Source organism: Macaca fascicularis, chromosome 1 (genome assembly GCF_037993035.2).
Source record: "Macaca fascicularis isolate 582-1 chromosome 1, T2T-MFA8v1.1".
Taxonomy (NCBI): Eukaryota; Metazoa; Chordata; class Mammalia; order Primates; family Cercopithecidae; genus Macaca; species Macaca fascicularis.
The window spans coordinates 58,572,630-58,596,588 of record NC_088375.1 but is presented as its reverse complement, the minus strand read 5'-3'; the positions used below and the strand labels follow the sequence as shown (position 1 = coordinate 58,596,588).

The window sequence follows — 23,959 nt, the reverse complement described above, 5'->3', positions numbered from 1 at the left end:
TAGGCCCATGAGAGTACATTCTCTTGAACGGATAAAAGACTTCTACAGTTTGCCAAATTTAATTTTCATGCAAACATGCTTACCTCCAGTATTTTTTTCTTCTGACCTTCATTTACTTTTCCAGCCAAACAGCAATGAGCTAAAGCATTCTGTATTATGTGCTTATTGGATTTTGCACTGGGTTCTTTGTAGAGCTTTGGTCCTATGGTAGGGATTTAACAACAATAATAAAAATAACATTCCTAAGTCAGAAATACTACTATTTTAAAATGATGTAATTGTTCCTACACTGTTGAAATATTGTAATAGAAGACCAAATTCTGTGCTTAAAGGCCTCTTACTGGCTGCAATCCAACCAAAACATTGTTTTATCCACCCAGAGATATGGAGGATGTTCCTATGGCCTTCTGGAGTACCCTGTGAGAGCAGTACTAAAAATAAAATATTGCTGTAACTGTCATACTGCCTATTTAACCTTCTTTCTTAAATCTATAAGGTTACTGGTTAGCTTAGAGTCTAATGGGTCCACGAGTAATTTAAGTCTTTTCAAAAGGCAAAAAATACTTTTCTTTTTCAGATTGTTCAACTGAACTAACATAGAGAGGCAGAGGGAGTAACATGGAAATACTGTCAAATCCCAGGCCTTAAAGGCCGTCAGACTGGCTGTAGGAGGTAGTATTAAAAGCTACAGAGTGGGTCTCTAGCAAGTTCTAACCTCTAGCCTTTCTAGGGTTTCCACTTCCACTCTATCATGGATAGATGGAGGCATCTCCTTTTCCCTCTGCTCTTCCCCATACATGTTCTCCCATGCCTTCCTATCTTACCTCTCAACATGCTGCTGACATTTCTTCTGATTTCTCTCCTGCTTCATTTATTTAGAAGTGTCCTTAACCCACATTCTACTCTTCATTGCTTTTATTCCAATCATGCCTGTCTAGAAGCTAGAAGAGGACTTGGTGGGGATATGTGAGGCTAGATACCTTCCTAGATTCAATGCATTCTTATCTTTTAGAGCCTCTTAATACTTGCTAAAGATGCACAATTCTGTATACCTGAAATCCCAGTATTAGGGATAGGACTTGGTAGATTCTAGCCTTTACTCAGTACTGAGGAACTATGTAGAACTTCTCTAAAACTTCTGCAGACCCAAACTATACACAGAAATGGCCAGCATTGGTTAGAGGGATGAGATATAAGTGGCATCACTAATTTTGTTTAGAAACTTACTCAACTACCTGAAAGTGACCACCTGCATTCATTGTTTATTAGTCACCTGCGCTTAAGGCCCAAAGGTGAGCCAATAAAATTTTCTTTAGTATAGCCTGCATTTAAGAGTGTGTTAAATTCAAATGTTTCTCTAAAAATGTATAGACACTAACCTGTATATTCCGTTCCAGAAGCCACTGAAGAAGTTGTTGATGCATTTTCCCAGTCTTTTTCTCCATTTCGACTGCCACAACGACTTGGAGATAAAAAGCCTTCTACAGACTCTGATCTAATTAGAAAATAAAATATATTTTATGTCTCAAACAGAGAAAAAATGGGGCCCAGAGGGTATATATGAAAGTACCAACCAAAATCAACCTAAAGGCCTAAAAATAATATGATGAGGCTGGGCATGGTGGCTCATGCCTGTAATCCCAGCACTTTGGGAGGCTGAGGCAGGTAGATCACAAGGTCAGAAGTTCGAGATCAGCCTGGTCAATATGGTGAAACCCCGTCTCTACCAAAAATACAAAAATGAGCTAGGCGTGGTGGTACGCGCCTGTAATCCCAGCTACTCAGGAGGCTGAGGCAGAAGAATCACTGGAAGCCAGGAGGCAGGGGTTGCAGTGAGCCGAGATCATGTCACTGCACTCTAGCCTGGGCGACGGAGCAAGACTCTGTCTCAAAAATAAATAAATAAATAAAAAATAAATAAATAATAAAAAATAATATAACATTGTCTTATTCACGGCTACACATCCAAGTTCCTAGAACATAGTAAGCATTCTATAAATATCTATGGAAAGAATGAATGTTTTTCCATGTGAAAATAGGCAAATAACACAAAGGATGGTAATACAAAGATAAGAACTCTATGATGATGATTGTCACTAGAAATGTTCTCTTCTGATACGATATTATAGTATAAAGTAATAAAATACTGACTTTTAGCTTCTAATCTATATACTAGAGAAAGAAAATACAAACGAGATCTTTCCTAAGTCACAGGCAACCCACTTTGGAATTATTCTAATGGGGAAAACCCCTCTGTATTAGTGGGTGATAGACTAGAGAAGGTGGTACTCTCATTCTACTGACTGTGATTTAATAAGAATCATATTAGCAATTACTGATGTACAATTACTGTTAATGTTTCATAGCTTATAAAAAGTATGTTATCAATGTCAATAATTCTAAATTCTAAAAGACAAAAAGCACTGAAAAATGAATAGACCTTTTTACATAATTTAACAGAAACTCAGTCCTAAGTCAGCAAAACTTAGAAAAATTTGTGATTATGATTTAGTCATTACAAAATATAAAATAAAAACATGAAAGAATTTTTACTTAGTATTCATGTAATTGCAGGTACTATACTCTTTTCTGTAAAAATATTCGTATGTTATGGATTTACCTTGGCGTCCTCTTGCCTGAATGTACACTCTCGTTATCACCTGTGTTCAGCGATGCCAAAGAAAGGCTAGAGACTGAAAAAACACGATAAATTCATGATCCTGAATAAAAACAAAATTAGAAATTTAAAAGGAGCAACTAGCAAAGAGTCTGTTCATTAGATAACACCAGCATATAAAAATTGAGCTTCTGTAGTTTCTTTTCCTTTTCTCTGTACTTTTAATTTAAACACATAATATGCTTGCATGCATATATACACAATTTATTTAAAATTAGCAAGGAACCTACTTTTAGGAAATAATGATAAAACTAACTTGCATTCCAAAAGGAAAGTGTTAATATGAGACATTATACTGTGATCCTAAAGAGAAAAAAAAATATTTCATGGTATCTAAATTCTAGGTAGAAAATTCTATCAATTCGTTTTACAGGCCTGAATACAGAGTTCTCTTTAAATAGTCAATATTATGTTATTTTTCCTCAGGTTTGGTATAGTTATGAGAATTCTCTAAAAAACTTCCATGGCATTTGGTTTTAATAAAGATTTCTTTTCTTTTTACAAATTTATCCCTGCCCAAGATTTTTTAAAAATAAAGAGTATGAAAAAAAATAAAAATAAAAAAATAAAGAGTATGGCCAGGTGCAGTGACTCACACCTGTAATCCTAGTATTTTGGGAGGCCAAGGCAGGCCAATTACTTGAGCCCAAGAGTTCGAGACCAGCCTGAACAACATGGTGAAACCCCATCTCTACAAAAAATACAAAAAAATTAGCTGGGTATGGTGGCACTCACCTGTAGTCCCAGCTACCCAGGAGGCTGAGGTGGGAGGATCACCTGAACCCAGGCAGGTGGAAGCTGCAGTGAGCCATGGTCACACCATTGCACTCTAGCCTGGGCAAGAGACTGAGACCCCATTTCAAATGATGATAATAATAATAAGAAGAAGAAGAAGAAGTATGCATATTGACTTTTAAAGGAAATATGTTCTCTCAACTCCAGATATTATAAATTTGGATTTTCAACCATTTCTATCTTCAAGGATGGACTTATGAACTCTTGATCTTACATTCCTTATTATACCAACATGTTTCTTGTACATTTCATGCATATAACATTTCTTTAAATTTGTAAGTATGTAAAGGGCAGTTAATAGTTCAAGGAGATTATATCTGAGGGCAGAGTTCCCTAATAGATTAATATTTAGATTTGATTTTTAGCATTCACATTTGTTCTGCTGAATATATGCATGCACACATAATACATTCAATTCATTAAAAACTTCATTTGCTCATTTTGGTTTTCTAAAAGGGAGCATGCATAATCTCAAAGTGTGTATCCAATTTTGCATATCAAAGTACAACCAAGTTAGTATGACAAACCGACCAAGCTGGTGTTTTTTATGAACAGACTCTTCATAATAAGCTATGTTACCTGGAGGACCCTTTATTGGTGTTTTGGGGGATTCAATATGATCTCTGTGAATAGATTTTGGTCGCTGTTTTTTTTGTTTTACTACTTGAGGACGGGGTTTAATTACTGTATCCATATCTTCCATTAGTTTCAGTTGTTTCCGCCTCATATATTCTTGCCTAATAAATTCTCTGCGTGCTCTCTCATCTTCTTTCTTCTGACGTTCCTCCTCAGTTTTACGCCTAAGAAATCAAATGGTTACAGTACTTATTCTGCATACCAAAGACAAATCACACAGGAGTTATGTATTTGATATGAGAAGGGATAATTCTATTTCATCACCTTGGGAAATAAATGGTTCATTTAAAAGGTACTTGATTACTTGATGATTCTGCTGAGACATGGGATTAAGCATAAATAAATAAAGGAGGAAAGGAAGAGTCAAAGAAATTTAAAAAAATAAAGGTATCTGAGATAATTTAGGTTGTATGTGTATGTATCTACGTGTGTGTGTGTGTGTGTGTGTGTGTGTGTGTGTATACCTGTCTCCCAGGAAAGTTATTTTAATGTTTTTTAAACATTTAAATTAATTATTGAAATTAATGTTTCTAGAGAACTTTACCACGCGATGCCTTAAACTTAAGATAAAAATGTAAAATTAGGCAATACTTCGGGGAAATAAATTGATTTCTACAAAGCACCAAAAAGTAGCACTGATCCAGCTCTCTATCTATACTACAAACTTCTCTGAAAAAAAATCTGTTAATAAAAATTAATGAGAGACCACCTCTTTGAATACTTACCAACTTTTTCTAAATATGCCCATGCATCATTAAAGTTCAGATCTAGCACTGACCCAGCAATTTCCTTTACCTTGTTTCCTCCTTCTTATGCTCCATTTCTGCTTCCAACTGTTGTTTCCGGAGTTGAGTTTCCTTTTCCCTTCTTAATCTTTTCTCCAACAAAGCTGCCCGTTTCATTGCCATATCATTTTCTGCTTTTTGATCATCCTAAGAACGAATTTCATTGAAAACGATGAAACATTTTAGGTACCAATATTCTCATTTTTAATTGTTACAGTCACATTTTGTGGTTAGTTCTATAACTGAAAGTTTGAACTCTCTATTATAACCCTTCTGAATGTGGATGTGGTTCAGGAATTATGAAGGAAGAACTGAACTACAGTGGTAACAGTTCCATCAATAAAAGAGGACACACAAACTTATTTAATTACACTCTGTCAAAACCTATGAGATTTGCAAAGAACAACCATAAAAACAAAAAAACACAAAAGATTTTTTTAACCCTAACTTAGTAACTTAGAGTAGGGAGTTCCCCCACCAATTTTTAAAATTGCATTTGAATTTTATTTGAAATATAAGCTCAGTAAAAACACCTCAAGTAAAAACATCCCAAAATTAGCCACCCAATGTTTTATCACATAAATGAAACTACTGCTGCATGATTTTAAATTGAGGTACTGACAGTCTGCTTGATAGGTTCTGAAGTACAATGAAAATATTTCCATTGAGGAAAAGATGGGCGTGATTATACTTCTCCTTTACAGTTCTTTTAATTTGAGAGCTAGTTCATTATCTATAGGGCTCCTGGGCCTGCCCTAGTTTCTACCTGAATCCTTAGGGATAGCCCTAGTTCTCAGGGGGCTTCCAAAATGCTTCAGAATTCACCAAAGTAACAAGCTGGTGTAGAAGTGGTTCACTGTCTTAATGTCTCCTTGTCAACTGTCCCTGCCAATGCGTAATTCAATAAACATTTCTTTGGTGTCTTAATACATTCACAACATAGTGTCAGATATTACATATATTAAAATATACGGTACCTCAGGTCAAGGAGCCTAAAAAAATCACAAGGGGAAGAGGCACAAACAACAGGCTTTGTATAGAAACCCAGAGAGAGATTTAACTCTGAATGGAGAAAGTCAGAAGACACCATTCAAGTAATTAGTTCAAACATTCATATATGTCTTCATCTATCAAATTACATATATTGTAGTTTGCCAGATACTTTACTATCCTATGGGGATTAAAAAGATGCAGTACCTAGGCTGGGCATAGTGGCTCATGCCTGTAATCCCAGCACTTTGGGAGGCTGAGGCGGGTGGATCACCTGAGGTCAGGAGTTCGAGACCAGACTGACCAACATGGAGAAACCCCGTCTCTACTAAAAATACGAAATTAGCCGGTCATGGTGGTGGCGCATGCCTGTAATCCCAGCTACTAAGGAGGCTGTGGCAGGAGAATCGCTTGAACCCAGGAGGCAGAGGTTGCGGTAAGCCAAGATCGCGCCATTGCACTCCAGCCTGGGCAACAAGAGCGAAGCTCTGTCTCAAAAAATAAACAAATAAATAAAAATAAAAAGATGCAGCACCTCTAGGAGGTCATGGTCTAAGAGACAAAGCAAATCATACGAAACAGTTGAAAACTCCGGGACACAGGACAGGTGTAAGTATATTAAGGATACAATAGATAGACAAATGATGAAACATTTGACCTTGACTGAAGGAATTATAAAAGGCTTTAGATGAAGCTTGAAGTTAATCTTAAAGAACAGTACAAAATAAAATTACAGGGAAGAGGCTAGACAAAAAGATTTAGGTAAATCTGTGAAAGTCCCTGAATGTTGTGCTAAAGGGTTTGAATGGCATGACTGGAGACAGATGGCCCAGTCAAGAAGCTGTAACCATAGTCCAGCAGATGAGTAATGGACTGGTGAAGATACAAAATGAATGGAATAGAAATGAAGCAACAGAGGTACTGCCTGTTTTACACTAATGATTTTCTTCCCCTCTGTTTCCCTTTCTCTGCAAGGAACAGAGTCTCTAAACGGTAAATTTTAATTTTAATATCTATCAGTGTCTAGAGTAGCATTCTGTTAAAAAAAAATGGCAGTGTTACATGATTAAGAGACAAATGGAATCACTCTCTGAAGAGATCTGAGTAGCTTAATTTTTAAAAGGCTTTTGTTAAAGTGAGAAAGAGCAGTAGAGGAGCAAAACCAAGGAATATATCTTAACATGTGATAAAAGGATTTATTACAGCTTTGAGTCCATACTGGAAACCACAGTGTGCTTGAATGTTAACTACAGTCCACAGGGATGGACTTGTATCAAAAGGGACTGCTACTGAAAGAAGCATATCAACTGAAAAAAAAAACAAATCCAACACAACCACACTCATCTAATGAAGATGCCCAAAACTATGCAGATTAATACTACACCTTAAAAAAGAATCCACAGCATACTTTCTGGTCATCATCAAATTGTTCTTTATCACTTTCTCCATCATATTTTTCAACAGGTACATCAGCCTTTTCAGGGGGTTTCAAATCTGAGAGGGAAACTTCAATCAGATTAACATTTTTTGGAGCAGTGGGTGGGAAAACGGGTTTAGGAGGGGGTTCTGTGGGTTGATTCAATTGGTCCTCATTTGGTGTCAGACATACAGTCTCTGTGACAGGCAATGATAGGACTTCAGAGACTGTTGACTCAAAAGGTTTGATTTCCTTTTCTTCTGGATTATGTCCACGCTGTTCCAAAGTCCCTTTGGATTCCAATTCCTCCTTTTTAACTTCCTCTTTAGGTTTGGATTCCTTTAACTGAGGTTCTCCATCATCCCCAAAACATACAAATGACCTAGTCTGAATAGGAACTTGACTTGGTGAAAACCTCCTTAACCGAGGAAGGCTATCCACAGACCGAGGGGGTGTCAAGGTTCGATTCAAAGGTGTTATTTTTAACTCATTTGGCCTAGGAGTCCTTTGATTTTTAACAGAAAAAGACGCGCTTTTCCTGTTAGAAGACTGTGGAGATGGGTGAGTAGGACGAGGGGAGTCTGAGGAGAATGGTGCAATGGCTGATGACAGGCCTGCCTGCTTAGAAGGCTTAAAATCTCTAATCTGTTTCTGTGGAGAGGGTTGTGGAGGTGAAATCACCCAAGATTGCTGCTCTCTCATCTGCATTAACATCTCCTGCTGAAGTGACAAGCGTTGCATTTCTTGTTGGAGAAAATGCAGGGATGAATTTAACTTTTCAATGGATTTGGTATATTCTAAAATCTCTCCTTCATTTAAAGTTTCTTCTGAGGGGCTTGCCAGGTTCCACTGCTTCTCAGGATCAATAGGTGTAGTTGGAGACTTTAGCCATTTGGCTTGAGGATTCTCCATGCTCTCTTTTATATCTGCCAGTGACTTGCTCCTTTGTCCATCAGTTTTTTGTGATTCCTTTTCCTTTGCTCGATCAGTATATACTTTCTCATCTTCTGCACCCGCCGCTTCCTCTCGTAGAGGAGAAATCCCATCCCCTTTCTTTTTCACTACCGTAAGGAATGCTGTCCTTCCCATTTTCTGTCTCTGTTTGGTAAAAGCAGCTTCCATTTTCTTCTTCTGGGCTTCTATAGCACGCCTCTTTTCTTCTAGTTTCATCCTAAGGTGCACCATCTCAGAAGCCAAGAGCTGGGTAGTGTCCCGTCCCTGTGGAAGCCCTGTTTCTTCTGGAATTTGTGCCCAAGCAACCACATGAGGAATATTAAGTTCAGAGCCCTCTGGTGTAGTTTTTTGAGAACTGCTTCCACTACTTTTTCCATCAGTATGATTCAGTTTCCTGAACTTTTGTTCAGCAAAGCTGGTCATTTTAACTCCAGAACTAGAAGAAGCACTGCTGCCTGGCTGAGACTTGGTACTTACAGTACTTGGACAAGGACTCAAAGCTTCTCTGGTGTTGCCGGTTCGTATATCATAATCCTGAAGAAATTTAGATGCATCATCCATGTCAGAGTCCAAGCTTACAGTATAATCTCTCAATGAAGAATCTTCATCCATAGTTTCAGGAATATCTTCCGAAGGAACATGAATTCCAGTGTCTACTTCAGTATTGTCAGTTATGGGACTCAAGGCACCTTTTGTATCAGTTATATTATCAGGACTAGACTGATTTAACTTGATATTTGAATTTAGGATACTCATTTCTTGACTATGAAGAAAGAAGCCATTAGCAATTTGGTCTGGCTGAGGTGTATGAGGAGATTTTTCAGTATCATGAATTATTTGTAATGCTTCTTCAATGCTTGGTGTCTCAATCTGATTGCCAAACTCATCTAGAAGTATTCTATTTTGTAAAGCTCCATTTGGAAGCTTGTAATGAATATTCTCATTAGAATTTAGTTCATTTGTGTTAAGGGGCACATAAGACTTGAGGTCACTGTGAGAATCTATATTAAGTTCTTCTTCAATGCTCTCCGCTTCCTCTTCTCCATTTATTGGCTTGAAGGACAAATTTTTCCTAATGTGTTTAGATACACGATTGTTGTTCAGAGTAAGTCCTTCATTACTAATAGAACGAGTGATTCCTCGGTTTGGAGTGGATCTCTGTACACTATCTTCTTTATCAAAAGAAATATCAAATGATACACCATGCACTGATGATCTAAAAAAAGTTAAAGAGAAAAATCCTTTAAAAATCCTAGAAATGATTTTTAGTATCATTTAACAAGAATTATTTGAAATTACATTTCCTTTCTTTCCCCAGTTCTCATAATCATACTGTCTTCAAGGTAAGGGGAGGGCTATCTAGCTACTTTTTAAAGTTAGCCTCTTTTACCCCTCTCTCATCTGCCTATACTGCCTTTTTCAAATTTAGGAACTAATTAAAAGTTTTAGCAATTTGGTTATCAATAAAAGACACAGATGCAATTTGCATTTCTTAATAATCTGAATACACTAAAAGTAATTATCTTTGTTTACCTTTTCTCTTTGGGCCATGTCCCTATGAAGCCATCAACATAAGACATAGATGAAGACCTTCTAATTCCTCCTTCAAATGCAAAAAAGAAAAAGTCATTGAAATCACGTAAAAAAATTAACTTATAGCAATTTAAGAGATTTCATGTATTTGAGGATTCATTAATAGCAATACAAATTAAGTAGGTACATAAGGAGAATTAGAGACCATTTTATCAAGAAAAGTAAGCACAGTGAAACTGATCATGCTTTTAGTGTTATGGGGGGGGGGGGAAAACCCTGGATATTTGTTTATTTATATTTACTCTCAAATCATTTCCCAGGTAACCTACTTAAAAAAGTATTTTCCTAGGCTTTTTCAAATATATTACCTGAGGCTGAAGAATGAGCTTGGGGACGTGAATACCTAGAAGGCAAATGATGATGAGACTGTGTAAATGTAGCTCCTTCCCCACTGCAATGGAAAATAAATTTAAAATGTTATATTTTAGTTGTTTAATATAAATTTTAGGTAGAATGTCTTAAGTTAGAAACAACACTACCACCTCTGATTCTACATCCTAAATTTTAAAGATATAGAAACATAATATATTGTTTAAACCAAACAATGGTTGTGATTACAGTACATATCTGTATATATTTTATGTCTTTTAGCCAAACAACTTAAAGTACTTTCATATACATCTCAATGTCCTTGTGAGATATGAATTACTTTCATTTTTATAAACATAAAAACTGATATATAAAAAAGTAAAATGAAACTCACCAATTTGAAATATTTTGGTCAAATTTAAATCTCTAAAAACTATAGATAAAATATACCCTAGTAAAAGACCTTGACAGCCTCTCTGCTCATGGACCTATGTTTGTATATCTCTAACAGCCAAGTATGTGGAGTAGCTGCTGGAAACATCTTTTGCTTTGTCTGTCTTCTTCGTTTTTTTCTTTCTCATAAAATCATTATTTAGGTGCACTAACATTTGTAGATGTGGCTACATTATTCCCAGGAAGGGCAAAAATACTTCAATTCTTTCTCAAAAGTTCCACAGTGTTGGAGAACTACAATGGACCATATGGAGACTTACAGAAATCAAGAGGATGAGTAGGAACCCAGAATAGCCTAGAATAATGGCTACACAATAACTTTTCAAGGAAAAGAATGTAGACATCCATCTGCATTATAAAAAGAGTTTCTGCTGGAAAAAATAGGAAAAATGAGCCGCTGAGATGTCTGAGAGACAGAAAAGAGATGAGTCTTCCAGAGGACATGAATTAAAAACATTTTTCAGAAATGTGGGAGACTGTCCATTTAGGTTCCTAGAATAATTATGGAATAATCTAATCTTTGAGTGGAAAACTTTACTTTCCACTTTAAAAGTGGAATTTCAAGATTTAATAGAGCAAGAGTGATGACCTACAACACTGAGTGTTTTCTAAATCTTCAAGGAAGGAAATGTCACTATTGACCGACCATGCCTGCTAAATTTCATATTTTTGTGTTAAGCCAAGAATTCATACAGAAATTACTTTGAATGTTTTACTCATAATTTTTAAAATGTATTTTGAATGTGTCTGAATTTCCAAAAACCCACAAAAGACATTAGTTTTAACTTAAAAAAGCAGATAGATTAGGGAGTCCAAAGTCAATATATATTGTAGGTTCTAATAAATACGAATAAAAAGCTGCTTATAGGAGCTGTTGAAATGCATTTTTAAACAAACTAATGTTCCTATCACATACCTGGGTGAGAAGTCAGGATTACCTAGGTATTAATATGATAGGACATTTTCACTTTGCTTTCAATTTAGTTCCTAATATTATGTACTAAAGCATTAAAGATTCAATATTGTAATAAATATTCTATTGTTGTAACCCAGGGTCCTTGGGTTTTCAGGTACACACTGTGAAAAGGTACCTGCTTGTAACTGTTGCACCTTGAGGTTTTTATTGTTTCAGAAAGTTCCAGGAAGCAGCCCAACCCCACATTACAAAACAAAAACTACACAAACTGGGTGGATGCAGAGATGCCTGAGTCGGGGATGTATTACTATTACACACCAAAAACCCCATCCAAGGAGGAGCTTATTCCTCATTTTCTATACATGCCAGTATGCAGAAGCATGACTGATGACTGCGCCTTTACTGCCTTTACTCCACCTCTACACACAATGATTCAGCTAACCAGCCTATCTAAAAGCCCTATTTTCACCTTTGTTCGAGGAGGCACTGCTTTGGGGAATTATTCCCGGTGTCCTCCTTACTTGCTGCAAGTAATAAAATCCTCTTGTCTTGTTAAATCCTCCTTGGTTGTGGCTTTGGACTGTCATCTGCCAAGAGACCAAACCCACCCGTTGTGTGGGTAACACTGTGATCTCTCAATAGCTATCCTAACCAGAAAAAAAAACAGCAGAAAAAACCTTCAAAGATTTTTAAAATAAAATATGTAGAAATCCTAATAGAATTTCAAAATTTCCCTCCGAGGCCTAAGAGTTACCTATTACAGTTCTCAATTATGAACAAGTTACACATCAAAAGTTTAGTTTTAGGTTGGTTATTGGGAATTTAGAATATATTCTCCCATCTTTTCAGTATGGTACATATAAACATTCATTTCAGTGTATATTTCAATTTACATTTAAAACAGGGTTTAATAGGGTAAGCTAATTATAACAGTTCAAAATCCAACTGAAATTCTTAAAAACCTTATTTAATATAATATTATTTGATTTAATTAGTAAATAGAACAGAAATGGTGAAAATAAAGTCATTGTGGAGTTTACCTTGAAGGGAAGTCAGAACTACTATCTAAGACATTTCTTTTGGCAGCATTCAAGACAGGAATTGAAGGCATATCTTTTACAGGTTCAGCTGGAATAAAAGATTTTTAAAAAGACCCTCAAATTAGCATATTTCTATGAAAAATTCTGGACCATAAATAAATTTATAATAAAATTTAACTTCTATTTCCCTTTCTACGTATTGAGAAATCATAGCATAAAGTTTTCTTCTTAAATAATTTTCAAAGGGTCAAGTTTCTTTAAGCTCTTTTTGAAGTATTCAGACTTAAGTTCAAAAAATTTAAGAAAAAATTCTTTCTTTTTTTTTTAGACGGAGTCTCACTCTATCGCACAGGCTGGAGTGCAATGGTGTCATCTCAGCTCACTGCAACCTCCACCTCTTGGGTTCAAGTGATTCTCTTGCCTCAGCCTCCCGGGTAACTGGGACTACAGGCACCTGCCACCACACCTGGCTAATTTTTGTATTTTCAGTAGAGACGGGGTTTCACCATATTGGCCAGGCTGGTCTTGAACTCCTGACCTTGTGATCTGCCCGCTTTGGCCTCCCAAAGTGCTGGGATTACGGGTGTGAGCCACCATGCCCGGCCAAAAATTTCTTAAATTAAAAAATTCACCTGATTAAGGATAATGAGGGGGAAAAAGCCTAACATAAAATAAATATATGTATTTAAAACAAAAATAAGTTTGAGTGTTTAATTTTGTGAAAGCTTTCATAGAACTTCAGGCACACATGGTCAGCTCTGCTTCTTTATGAAATAGCTGGTATTTTGGTCAATTAGAGAAAAACAGAATTTCTTTAGAAAACAATTAAACCTGCTGGTATACTTTTATTTTTGTAAGTAACTCTGGAGGAAGACTCAATTTACTTTTTGACTTTGAGAGCTGATGCAACAGCTATTGGTATTTTGAACAGTGGGATTCACAGGTGAAATCACAGAAAGCAATGTAGTGAAAACTCTGTTAATAATTTTAAAAAATTATACAAATATTGGTTATGAAAATTACTAAGAATATCTGACTTCATTCAATGGCTTTAGGGGAACATCTCAATTTCTTTACAGGCATGTAAAAAAGTTATATAATGTTATATAATGACACAATAATTCAGAATCTGCCATTAAGAAGCTTAGCAATACTAGAATTATTGCTTATTTCACAGATTTTTGCCTGAGATGAGGTGGGCTGCCTGAAGTAACCTCACTGTACTCACTAGACTATGCCTCCCCTTTGGTTACATGTTTTTCCTCCTTCCCGATCACTTTCTCTTCTTTTATTTTTGGGAGGCTGGGTGGAGGTGGAGGTAGCAGTAGCAGTTACAAAATAACAAACTTTGGAGCCAAGGAAAGTTGCTAAGTTGTTGGGATGCACAATAATCATATTTTGTGTTGGGTGGGACAGCTATTGGTAGCAGACAGAAATGTTTCCATAAGTTATGCTGGAAGAAAGTTATTTAGTGGGCTAAGCTTATAATTTAAGATCATTTTTTCCCCTATAGAAATCAACCTCTGGGTTTTTTGTGTTTTTTTTTGAGACGGTGTCTCGTCTCTGTCACCCAGGCTGGAGTGCAGTGGCACGCTCTCTGCTCACTGCAACCTCTGCCTCCTGGGTTCAAGTAATTCTACTGTCTCAGCCTCCCAAGTAGCTGGGATTACAGGCATGCACCAATATGCCCGGCTAATTTTTGTATTTTTAGTAGAGACCAGGTTTCACCATGTTGGCCAACCTGGTTTCGAATTCCTGACCTCAGGTAATCCACCCACCTCGGCCTCCCAAAGTGCTAGAATTACAGGCATGAGCCACTGCACCCAGCCTAGAAATAAACCTCTAGTTCTATAATGGGAGCCAAGAGAAAATTGGTTTTGCTATGTGAAATTTCACTTTACAGAAAATTTAGGAAGATTTTTTGTTCCTTATATCTAGGGGTCTTTACAGTAACCCCTTTATTTCTTACTAGCTTTATTCTTATTATATACAATCAATAGTTCATAATACTATAATAGTCACAAAATCCACCAGGTTTAAAAATCCATACAAACCTTTTTATGGTTTAATGGCAAATTCAAGTTGCAGGTTAAGGCCAAACAATAATTTGTGGGGATTCTGGGTAACACGATGTTAAAAACTAGAATGTAAAAGGGAATAAAAGCTGGGATAGGGATAAAAGATGCAAAGAAAAGAAATGGACAGTTACAGCTAAAAGTTCCACATCATAAGACTTCAAATTCAAAGCCATTCCCTCCATTTTCTTTTTCTTCTCCTCTAACCATTTTAAGAGGTTAGGAGAATCTATCAAGGGTAATAGCTGAAATCTAAAAAAAATTAATAGGCTGCTTTCTAAAAACGTAGCCAGGTGAGGTTATATCAACATTCCATTTTTTTCTGTTTATAGGAACATTAAAAATTAAAAAGATTGATTACCTCCTTGTGGACGAATAACACGAGGCTGTACAAAAGACGGCTTCACCACTTCAAACCACCAGAACAGTTCCGCCATGAACACCAAATAATTACTCTATATAGGAAATTTAACAGAAAGCCTACATTAGGTAAAACTTAATGATAAATAGAATTTTATTGTTTTAAAATATAGGTTTAAATCTCATTCATTCATCACTGGAGTATATTCACTACAGGCTATTAAACATGGGATGGAATATTAACTCTTGTGGGTAAAAATTGTAACTACTATTCAAAACCTCTTGCTGATGATTTACTCTATAATTCTAAAATGGTGGCCCAATTGGATCTAGCAGGCATGAATACCTCTAACTGTGTAGAACACTGAGATAATATATAAGGCACTTTCACTCCAAAGTAAATACAACTTAAAAAGTTATTCAATCACCTGACACTCTAAAGAGGGGTTATCCTCTAAAGACACTCTAAAGAGGGGTTATCACAAAAAATAAGTTCTACTCAGATCCCTATAAATTTCTCCAAAAAGTAATTGGACGTAGTGTTAAAAAAAAAATTATTATGTGGCCAGACATGGTGACTCACACCTGTAACCCCAGCACTTTGGGAAGCCAAGATGGGTGGATCACGAAGTCAAGAGTTTGAGACCAGCCTGGCCAACAAGGTGAAACCCCGTCTCTACTAAAGATACAAAAAATTAGCCGGGTGTGGTGGCGCGTGCCTGTAATCCTAGCTACTTGGGAGGCTGAGGCAGGAGAATAGCTTGAACTCAAGAGGCAGAGGTTGCAGTGAGCCAAGATCATGCCATTACACTCCAGCCTGGGCGACAGGGCAAGACTCTGTCTCAAAAAAAAAAAAAAATAATAAGTTATATGTATGTGTTCCGTGTTCCGTAATGCTAAACTCAACAGTAATACCAGTGCTAAATAACACCAGAACTAAATTTTTATAGCTAATTTTTAAATAATTTTGAAATGTACAAAACATTATACAATTAATGTATCTACCTAACTTCGAAAAGTTATTAGTAAGTCAACAACATTACCTTTTATTATTACTATTTTAAAATGTAAATAATTTTTTAAATGGCTTAAAATTAAGAGAAGGATTAAGGGTCCTCAAAAGCACATTTCTACTACAAGTTTATATTTTAAAATGCGTTTATAATAAAAGCTATAAGCATGAATAATTATTTCAATTTTAGGCATTTGCTGAATTTTTAAAAACTGTATAAAATCTGTTTTCATAACTTTTTAAAATAATATGTTTTCTAAATTTTGGGTATTTGGCATTTAATAAAATAGTTACTATCAAATTTATTAATATTTAATAGGTAAGGTCTTATTTCATATTAAAGTTTTTAAGATTATCCTGGATATGGTTATTTTCTAACGTCTTGCCTTCTTCCTACTTGCTAATTATGAATAATCCTTAAACTCTATATGCTCTCCATTAGAACTCATGCATTCTCTTGGTTTTGTTTCTCATATTTAAGTTGGTGACTTTCAAATATCATCTCTCATCTGATAGTTCTGGAAGGCTATTGTGTATGTAGAAAGTGAAGAAAAGAGGCTGGGCACAGTGGCTCATGCCTCTAATCCCAGTGCTTGGGGAGGCTGAGGAGGGACTGCTTGAGGCCGGGAGGTTGAGACCAGCCTGGGCAACACAGCTTGTCTCTATAAAAATTTTAAAAATTAGCCACGCATGGTGGCACAGTCCTGTCATCCTAGCTGCTTGGGAGGCTGGAGCAGGAATACAGCTTGAGCCCAAGATTTGGCTGATTATGCCACTGCACTCCAGCCTAGGTGACAGAGTGAGACCCTGTCTCTAAAAAAATAAAGTGATGAAAAGAAGAATCAAGAGTTATGACTCTTAGGTTTTTGTCTTGAGCAAGTAATAGTGAGATGGAGAGGACTGGGAGAAACAGGTAATGAAAGGAATCTAGAGTCATTGAGATGTTCACTGGACATTTAAGTGGACCTTCTTGTAGGTGGCTGAGTGTAAGAGTCTGGATTGTTACAGAAGATAATGCACAGTGGTGAAGAGCATTTGGTAGGTTTCTACTTTACCTTTAGTGTTTGCTTTTACTATAAATTCTCAGAATTTTAGAATGTTGATATACAGATATATACTAATTGAAGCAGCCATTAAAATTTGTGACTAAAAAAAGTAATAAGAATGCTTATAATCCATAAAAGCTATGCAGTGGATCTCATCTCTGCTTCACTTCTCAGAAACTTTACAGTTTTAAAAAATGTATTTCTTATTTCAATAGGTGTTTGGTAATACGAATAAGTTCTTTAGGTGATTTCTGAGATTCTGGTGCACCCATCACCCAAGCAGTGTACACTGTACCCAATGTGTAGTCTTTTATCCTTCACCTCCCTCCCGCTTTTTTCCCTGAGTCCCCAAAGTCCATTGTATCATTCTTATGCCTTTGCATCCTTATAGTTTAGTTCCCACTTATGAGTGAGAATATATGATGTTTGGTTTTCCATTCCTGAGTTACTTCACTTAGAATAATGGTCTCCAATTCCATCCAAATTGCTGTGAATGCCATTATATTCTTAACCTTACTTTTCTCTCCTACATATTTACCCTTCTCCTCTCAACAGAATCCTTCCTATTTGGCTTTTAAACATGCTCCAATCCCTCCCATCAAAATAAAGGAAATAAAACCTTCACTCAATAACTATTCTCTAGTTTCTCCTCCCTCCCATCTTTTTACCTCTTCACAAACTTCTTTTAGGAGCAGGCCTCTACTGACACTCTCCATTTCATCACTTTTACTCTCTAATCTACTTCAGTCTTGGCACTGAATCACATCATTCCCCTAACAGCAATTGCTTGAGTCACCAATGATGTACATATGTTGCGAAATCAAACAGATTTCCCATCTTACCTGACCTCTCAGCTGCATTTGATATTCCTGATCTCACCCCTCTTTGAAACACTGCCATGCCTATGTCCACCAGCTACTAAATGATTCTCAAATGTACTGACTGCACTTATATATGCAGTGGCCTACGGAGCATTTTCTTTTGGATATCTCAAAGGCCTATGTCCAAAATTGAAATAATGACCTTCCCAACAAATGTGATCTTACTGCAGTCCTATCTCAATGAATGGCACCACTATCCCTGTGTGCAAACCAGAAACCTAGGAGTCATCCTTGACACATTCTTCCTTCTCCCATGTCCAATTCATCAACCAAAGCATGCAGATTTTGCATCCTAAATATTACTGGAATTCATCGACTTCTCTCCATCATAACCGCTCTGATTCAAATGTTTTTGCCTTGTTTGGAACACAATAGCTTTTTCTTTGGCTTGCTAAGAAAACAAACTTTTCAAAATGCAACTCTCTTTCCATTGCTCTTGAGGTAAAGGGAATCTTACTATGGCTTACAAGAGGATACTTGGTAGAGTCCCTTTTTCTCTTTCCACATTTATCTATTACTATATTCTCCAGGGTTCCTCATCTTACCCTCCAGATTATAAGGTCTAAAAAGACAAAACTTATGCTCATCATTATATCTTCAGTGTTTAAAACAGTGTCTGGCACATGATAGATGCTCAGTAAATATTTATTAAATGAATGTACAAATGAATGAATCTACGCATTAAAAAAAACACCAGTCAGTAAAACATCAAAACACTGACAGAGTATTTCTGGGTAATAAGATTACTGTGATTTATATTTTTTCTTTACACTTATCTTTATGGTATGCTTTCTAAAGCCAAAGTATAAAATTGGTTTTTAAGTACTGGTGCTAGGTTACATTTTACTAGTGCAGTTAACTGAAAGCGGACTATATTTTGAAAAAATACTGCTTAAGTGCTCAATAAATTATCTGTTGACAGAAAATAAGTTAATATTTTAAGGACTTTGGTTAAGACAGCCATCCTAATAACATAATTGTACTGTTTGGCCACAAGGTGTCAGTACAGTAAGAAATAATTTTCCCAGTGATTAAAGCTCATGAATATTACGTCTTTCTAAGTTTAAGACAGGGTCTTGGTTTGTCACTAAGTTTGGAGTGTAGTCATGCAATCAGGGCTCACTGCAGTCTCAGCCTCCTAGGTTCAAGCAATCCTCCAACATCAACCTCCTGAGTAGCTGGTACTACAGTGTGTGCCATCACGCCTGGCTAACTTTATTTTCTGTAAAGACAAAGGTTTCACTATGTTGCCCAGGCTGGTCTCAAACTCCTGGACTGAAGTGATACTCCTGCCTTGTCCTCCCAAAGTGCTGGGATTATAGGCAAGAGCCACCGCACCTGGCCTAAAGTTTTTATATTGTAGTTCAGTGTTTCATAAATTAATATGACTCAATTAGAAAACATTTCTGATTTCTTAATTGACTTTATATTATTAACTCACATAAAATACAACACTAACATTACTAAAATAATATCTGGAGGATAAGAAATAATATCTGGAGGATAAGAAATAATTCTTGAAGTATTAAAAATAATAGTATTCATAACACAACTTAATTTTCAAAATTGGGAATGGAATGGAATGATTTTCAAAGATCTCTTCATGATGATGATTTTCTTTTTTTGAGACATAGTCTTATTCTGTCACCCAGGCTGGAATGCAGTGGTGCCATCTCAGCTCACTGCAACCTCTGCCTCCCAGGTTCAAATGATTCTCCTGCCTCAGCCTCCCAAGTAGCTGCGATTACAGGCGCACGCCACTACGCCTGGCTGATGTTTGTATTTTTAGTAGAGGTGAGGTTTCACCATGTTGGCCAGATTGGTCTCGAACTCCTGGCCTCAGTGATCTGCCCACCTCAGCCTCCCCCGCTCAGCCATGATTATTATTTTTAACATTTAACATCAATGTAAATAAAATATATTCAACTTAAAATTAAGAAAATAATACTACCCATGTGAAATTTTATTCTTTTAACACAATCTGAGAGCATACATTAGCCAACAGTCAAAGGACAATAAAGGTGACAAATAGTCTGATAACTACAGAATAATTATATTTAATCTAGTGAGAATAAACAAACTAAATTTCAATTTAATGCTCAATGATTCATTGTACACATAAAAATACACAAGGATACCATATCATTTAACTATACATATCATATATTTATGCATAATGGTAGTTAAATAGTACATAATGTTACTTTTCAATTAATTTTTTGTTTAATTCAAAAATTAAAAATTAAAAATTCCTTAAGAAAAAGTAAGCATTATTTATAAAGATATCTTACTATTTGTAAGCACTGTTATTGTAAGAAACATTTAATGGCTTATTCTCTATTTTGCAAACATTAAGACAACAGATCGATTTTGTAAATGACTTTTTTTTTTTTTTCTTTTTTTGAGACAAGGCCTGGCTCTGTTGCCCAGGCTAGTGTGCAGTGGCGTGATCTCAGCTCACTGCAACCTCCGCCTTCCAGACTCAAAATTCTCCTACCTCAGCCTCCCGAGTAGCTGGGAACACAGGCACATGCCACGACACCCAGCTAATTTTTGTATTTATTGTAGGGATGGGGTTTCACCATGTTGCCCAGTCTGGTCTTAAACTCCTGAGCTCAAGCTATCTGCCTACCCCTTCCTCCCAAAGAGCTGGGATTATAGGCACAAGTCACTACACCTGGCCAATTCTGTACATGACTTTAAGTTTGGCTTTGCACTATAAAAGAAACTTGTAGTTAATAGTATATTAAAAAACGAAATAAGGAGAAAAAAATCAAAAACTTTTTTCAAAAGCTCTTTTGACTGATATAGTTAATCTATAAGCTTAAAGTTGCTAGGTCATTTATATATCTTGTTCTATGGTTCTTTATTTTTAAAATTTTATTTATTTTTTGAGACAGGGTCTTGCTCTGTTGCCCAGGCTGGAGTGCAATGGCACGATCATCACTCGCTGCAGCCTCAACCTCCCGGGCTTAAGCAATCCTCCCAAAGTACTGGGATTACAGGCATGAGTCACTGTGCCCAGCTTTTTTGTTTATTTGTTTGTTTTTTAAAAATACATATTTTAACAAAGCAAAGGGGAAAAAAGAATAATTTAATTTACCTTTATGGATGAAGCAGCATAGAGCATATCTTCCAGAGTGAAATGGCAACACTGGTTCAAGTATTCTTGGCAAAATTCTTGAATCAGCTGCAGATTATACAGGCTATCAGCCAAAGACATAGTTTCTTTCAAACAAATATCTTCAAATAAGAAAAGAGCAAGGTGGTGACTTTGGATTAATTTGATAATAAATATTTCATATCCATCTTGTAATCAGTACAAATACACAATTCTGGTTAACAAACATACATTTATAAATATAGAAGTCATTATACATTAAGACTTAGAAACCAAGCACTATTTTTTTGAACTATCTCCCTCAGAATTATATATGTGTTCTTTTTTTAAAAAAAAATCTTCATTACTTATTAAATAATATTGTCTTTTCTTTTGAGACAAGATCCCACCCTGTCACGTAGGCTGCAGTACAAAATAATATTGTCTTAAATATTGGTTATCATCTGTCTACAGTTCAGAAATATTACACTGGAACACTTACCCTCTAATCTGACAACATCGGGACAGTAAAAATGAATAAGGGCAGCTAATGCACAGCCATCTGTCCCATCCTTCAACAAATTTTCTACCAATGGAATGCAAGGCAGTTGCTTAAGTAATGTTTGCTCTTTCCTATAACGAGCCTAAAATATAAAAAAAAAAAACCATGAAAATAAGTAAGTACCAAGCAACACACACGAAAAAAATGAGTACCGTAAATTCTAATGTATCAGTAATAAAATAAATCATGAGAAATGAGACCACTCACCAATATTCCTTTTTTTATTAAATAACGGTAGGTATCACCACAGTTAAATACACAGCAACAACAGCTATAGTTTTGAAGCTCAATACTTAATATAATATACTGCTAATTTATACTATGTGACATTTAGCTTAAATATTTAAATATAAAAGCATCACAAAACAGATTTTGAACACTTTGTATCCAAATAATTCTGTTCTTTTGAAGATAATAAAATTAATCCACTTTAATTCAGACTTAATTTAGACGGAAAATTCTTATACGGAAAGAGCAAGAATACTATTCAAGCAGAAAGAGTTATCAAAATGAGGGGGAAGGTATAAGAATATACTATTCTTAAAAGAAATTTGAGGAACTGGAATAGTATCACCAAGACATTCTGGGTTATTATTTGAATGTTGAGGAAACACAAATAGTTAACAACTTTGAAAGTGAAAAAACACCCTCCCAACTTAGGTTTCATTAATAATTGAGCAAGTATACGGGTTCTTGCTCCCCCTCAGAAAAAGAGAGGAAACCTTCGTTTTCTAAAGATTATTTGGTGTGGCTAGATAGAATTTTTAAAAATAGTTCTCTAAAAAATGAGACATGCTGTAAAAGTAGTCTTAAGAGAATGAATTCAGATCCTGGTTCAGATCCTGGTTCTGCCACTTACTAGTTTTGTGATCTTGGACAAGTTACTTAAACTCTCATTTCTCATTTTCCCATTTGTAAACGGGTAATAATAGTACCCACTTCATAGAACCACTGGAAGATTAAGTAAGATGATGGACACAAAGTGCTATGCATCCTGCTGGGCACATAGTAAGCAATCAATAAAGGTTAGCTATTATTAGTTGTTAACTCTTCTAAAGCCAAGTAAAATAATGCTGAAGATTTAGTGAATGTACACACTAAAGTATTTTACTAGCAAAATATATAACATAAGTTACTGGTATTTTTTTAAGGTTATCAAAACTATTTTTTCTTCTAATTCCATCCAAATTGGTCATCTTTATATTTTAGAATTAAAATATAATTATGAGATAAAATACTTTCATGAGAATAAAAATAGAAAAACAAAAATTTATTGAAAGAGAATACCTAACATTTGGTAGTGAAGTTAGATTTCTTTTCAATGCTATCTCTCAGAAAAGCATCAGTATTAATGAAGGAGATACTTATTCCTGGATTTCTCTCACTGGCTACCCAAGGACAAAATTCATGGAACATATTTTCCTCTTGAAGATTTCTGAAGGTTCTTATTAATTAGTGCATAATAAACTGTATTTAAGAATACATCCCTAATTCAGGGGGTAACCATATTCAGAAAAAAATTATTTGCAGTACTCTATAGATTCTTTAATTGATTATTAATTTAACATAATCCTTAGAAAAAGTCCTCACTTTGCAGCTAAGAGACTGTTTAAAATCAACCATGGGGAGGGAAGAAGAAGGAAGAAAGAAAAAAGAAATCAACCAGCACAGTGGTATCTTCTAGGCTTAAGCTACCGTTCTCACAATTAGTACTGTTCCAGATCCTTACATGCTTTTTCTTCAGTTATCTGGGATCAAAATAGTCTGCCTCTTGGACATCCTCGAAATTGGTCTGGGACTAGTAGTTTGTTTTCAGCCTATGACCTGAATTGGACTAAGCCAAGCACCCAGGGTCATGGAACAAAGAACTGAATTATGTGATTTGTTCTACTCCCTCCTGCAAAGTAGCACTTTGGCACAAGGTGTGTGCAAACAGGCACATGTATGCATGCACGCACACACACACACACACACACATACACACAGCTTTATATGACATTAGCAATAAGTATCTATGGTTTAGACAAGACAATCAGAGAATTATGGATGGGATGCTAAAACATTTTCCTAAAGATTGTATTCTAGAAGATATATTAGGTAAATCAACTTTAAATCTTGAGATTATGTCCAGCTCTCAGAAGGTTCATCTGTAATTCATGAAAAAGTCTTTTGTACTTGAACATGCTATTTGCTTTATAAACTCATTGCATGGAAACATGCCCTTTCTTTCTGCAAACGTAGAAGTTTGGCATTTAGAAAGAACACCCTATAATTCAACATTATGATATATTTCTTTTCCTGTTTTTTTTTTTTTTTTTTTTTTAAGAGATAGCGTCTCACTCTATTAGCCAGGCTGGA

The 23,959-nt window shown here is 35.7% G+C and overlaps 1 protein-coding gene across 6 annotated transcripts in view; it reads right to left on the bottom strand.

Annotated features, from left to right (window-relative positions):
- The window catches only part of CAMSAP2 (calmodulin regulated spectrin associated protein family member 2), a 117,969-nt gene that overhangs the window by 3,215 nt on the left and 90,795 nt on the right, over nt 1-23,959 (bottom strand). For 4 of the 6 annotated variants that reach the window (XM_005540352.4, XM_005540353.4, XM_074032196.1 and 1 more), the window contains 12 exons: nt 21,542-21,683; nt 21,043-21,182; nt 15,002-15,095; nt 12,566-12,653; nt 10,156-10,238; nt 9,788-9,857; nt 7,268-9,470; nt 4,904-5,040; nt 4,052-4,272; nt 2,621-2,693; nt 1,380-1,495; nt 84-202 (listed from right to left, as the gene is read on the bottom strand). In XM_005540352.4, the coding sequence (XP_005540409.1) occupies nt 84-202; nt 1,380-1,495; nt 2,621-2,693; nt 4,052-4,272; nt 4,904-5,040; nt 7,268-9,470; nt 9,788-9,857; nt 10,156-10,238; nt 12,566-12,653; nt 15,002-15,095; nt 21,043-21,182; nt 21,542-21,683 (3,486 nt within the window). The remainder of the gene's footprint in view (nt 1-83; nt 203-1,379; nt 1,496-2,620; nt 2,694-4,051; nt 4,273-4,903; nt 5,041-7,267; nt 9,471-9,787; nt 9,858-10,155; nt 10,239-12,565; nt 12,654-15,001; nt 15,096-21,042; nt 21,183-21,541; nt 21,684-23,959) is intronic. The other 2 variants (XM_005540354.4, XM_005540355.4) reach the window with 1 other exon arrangement.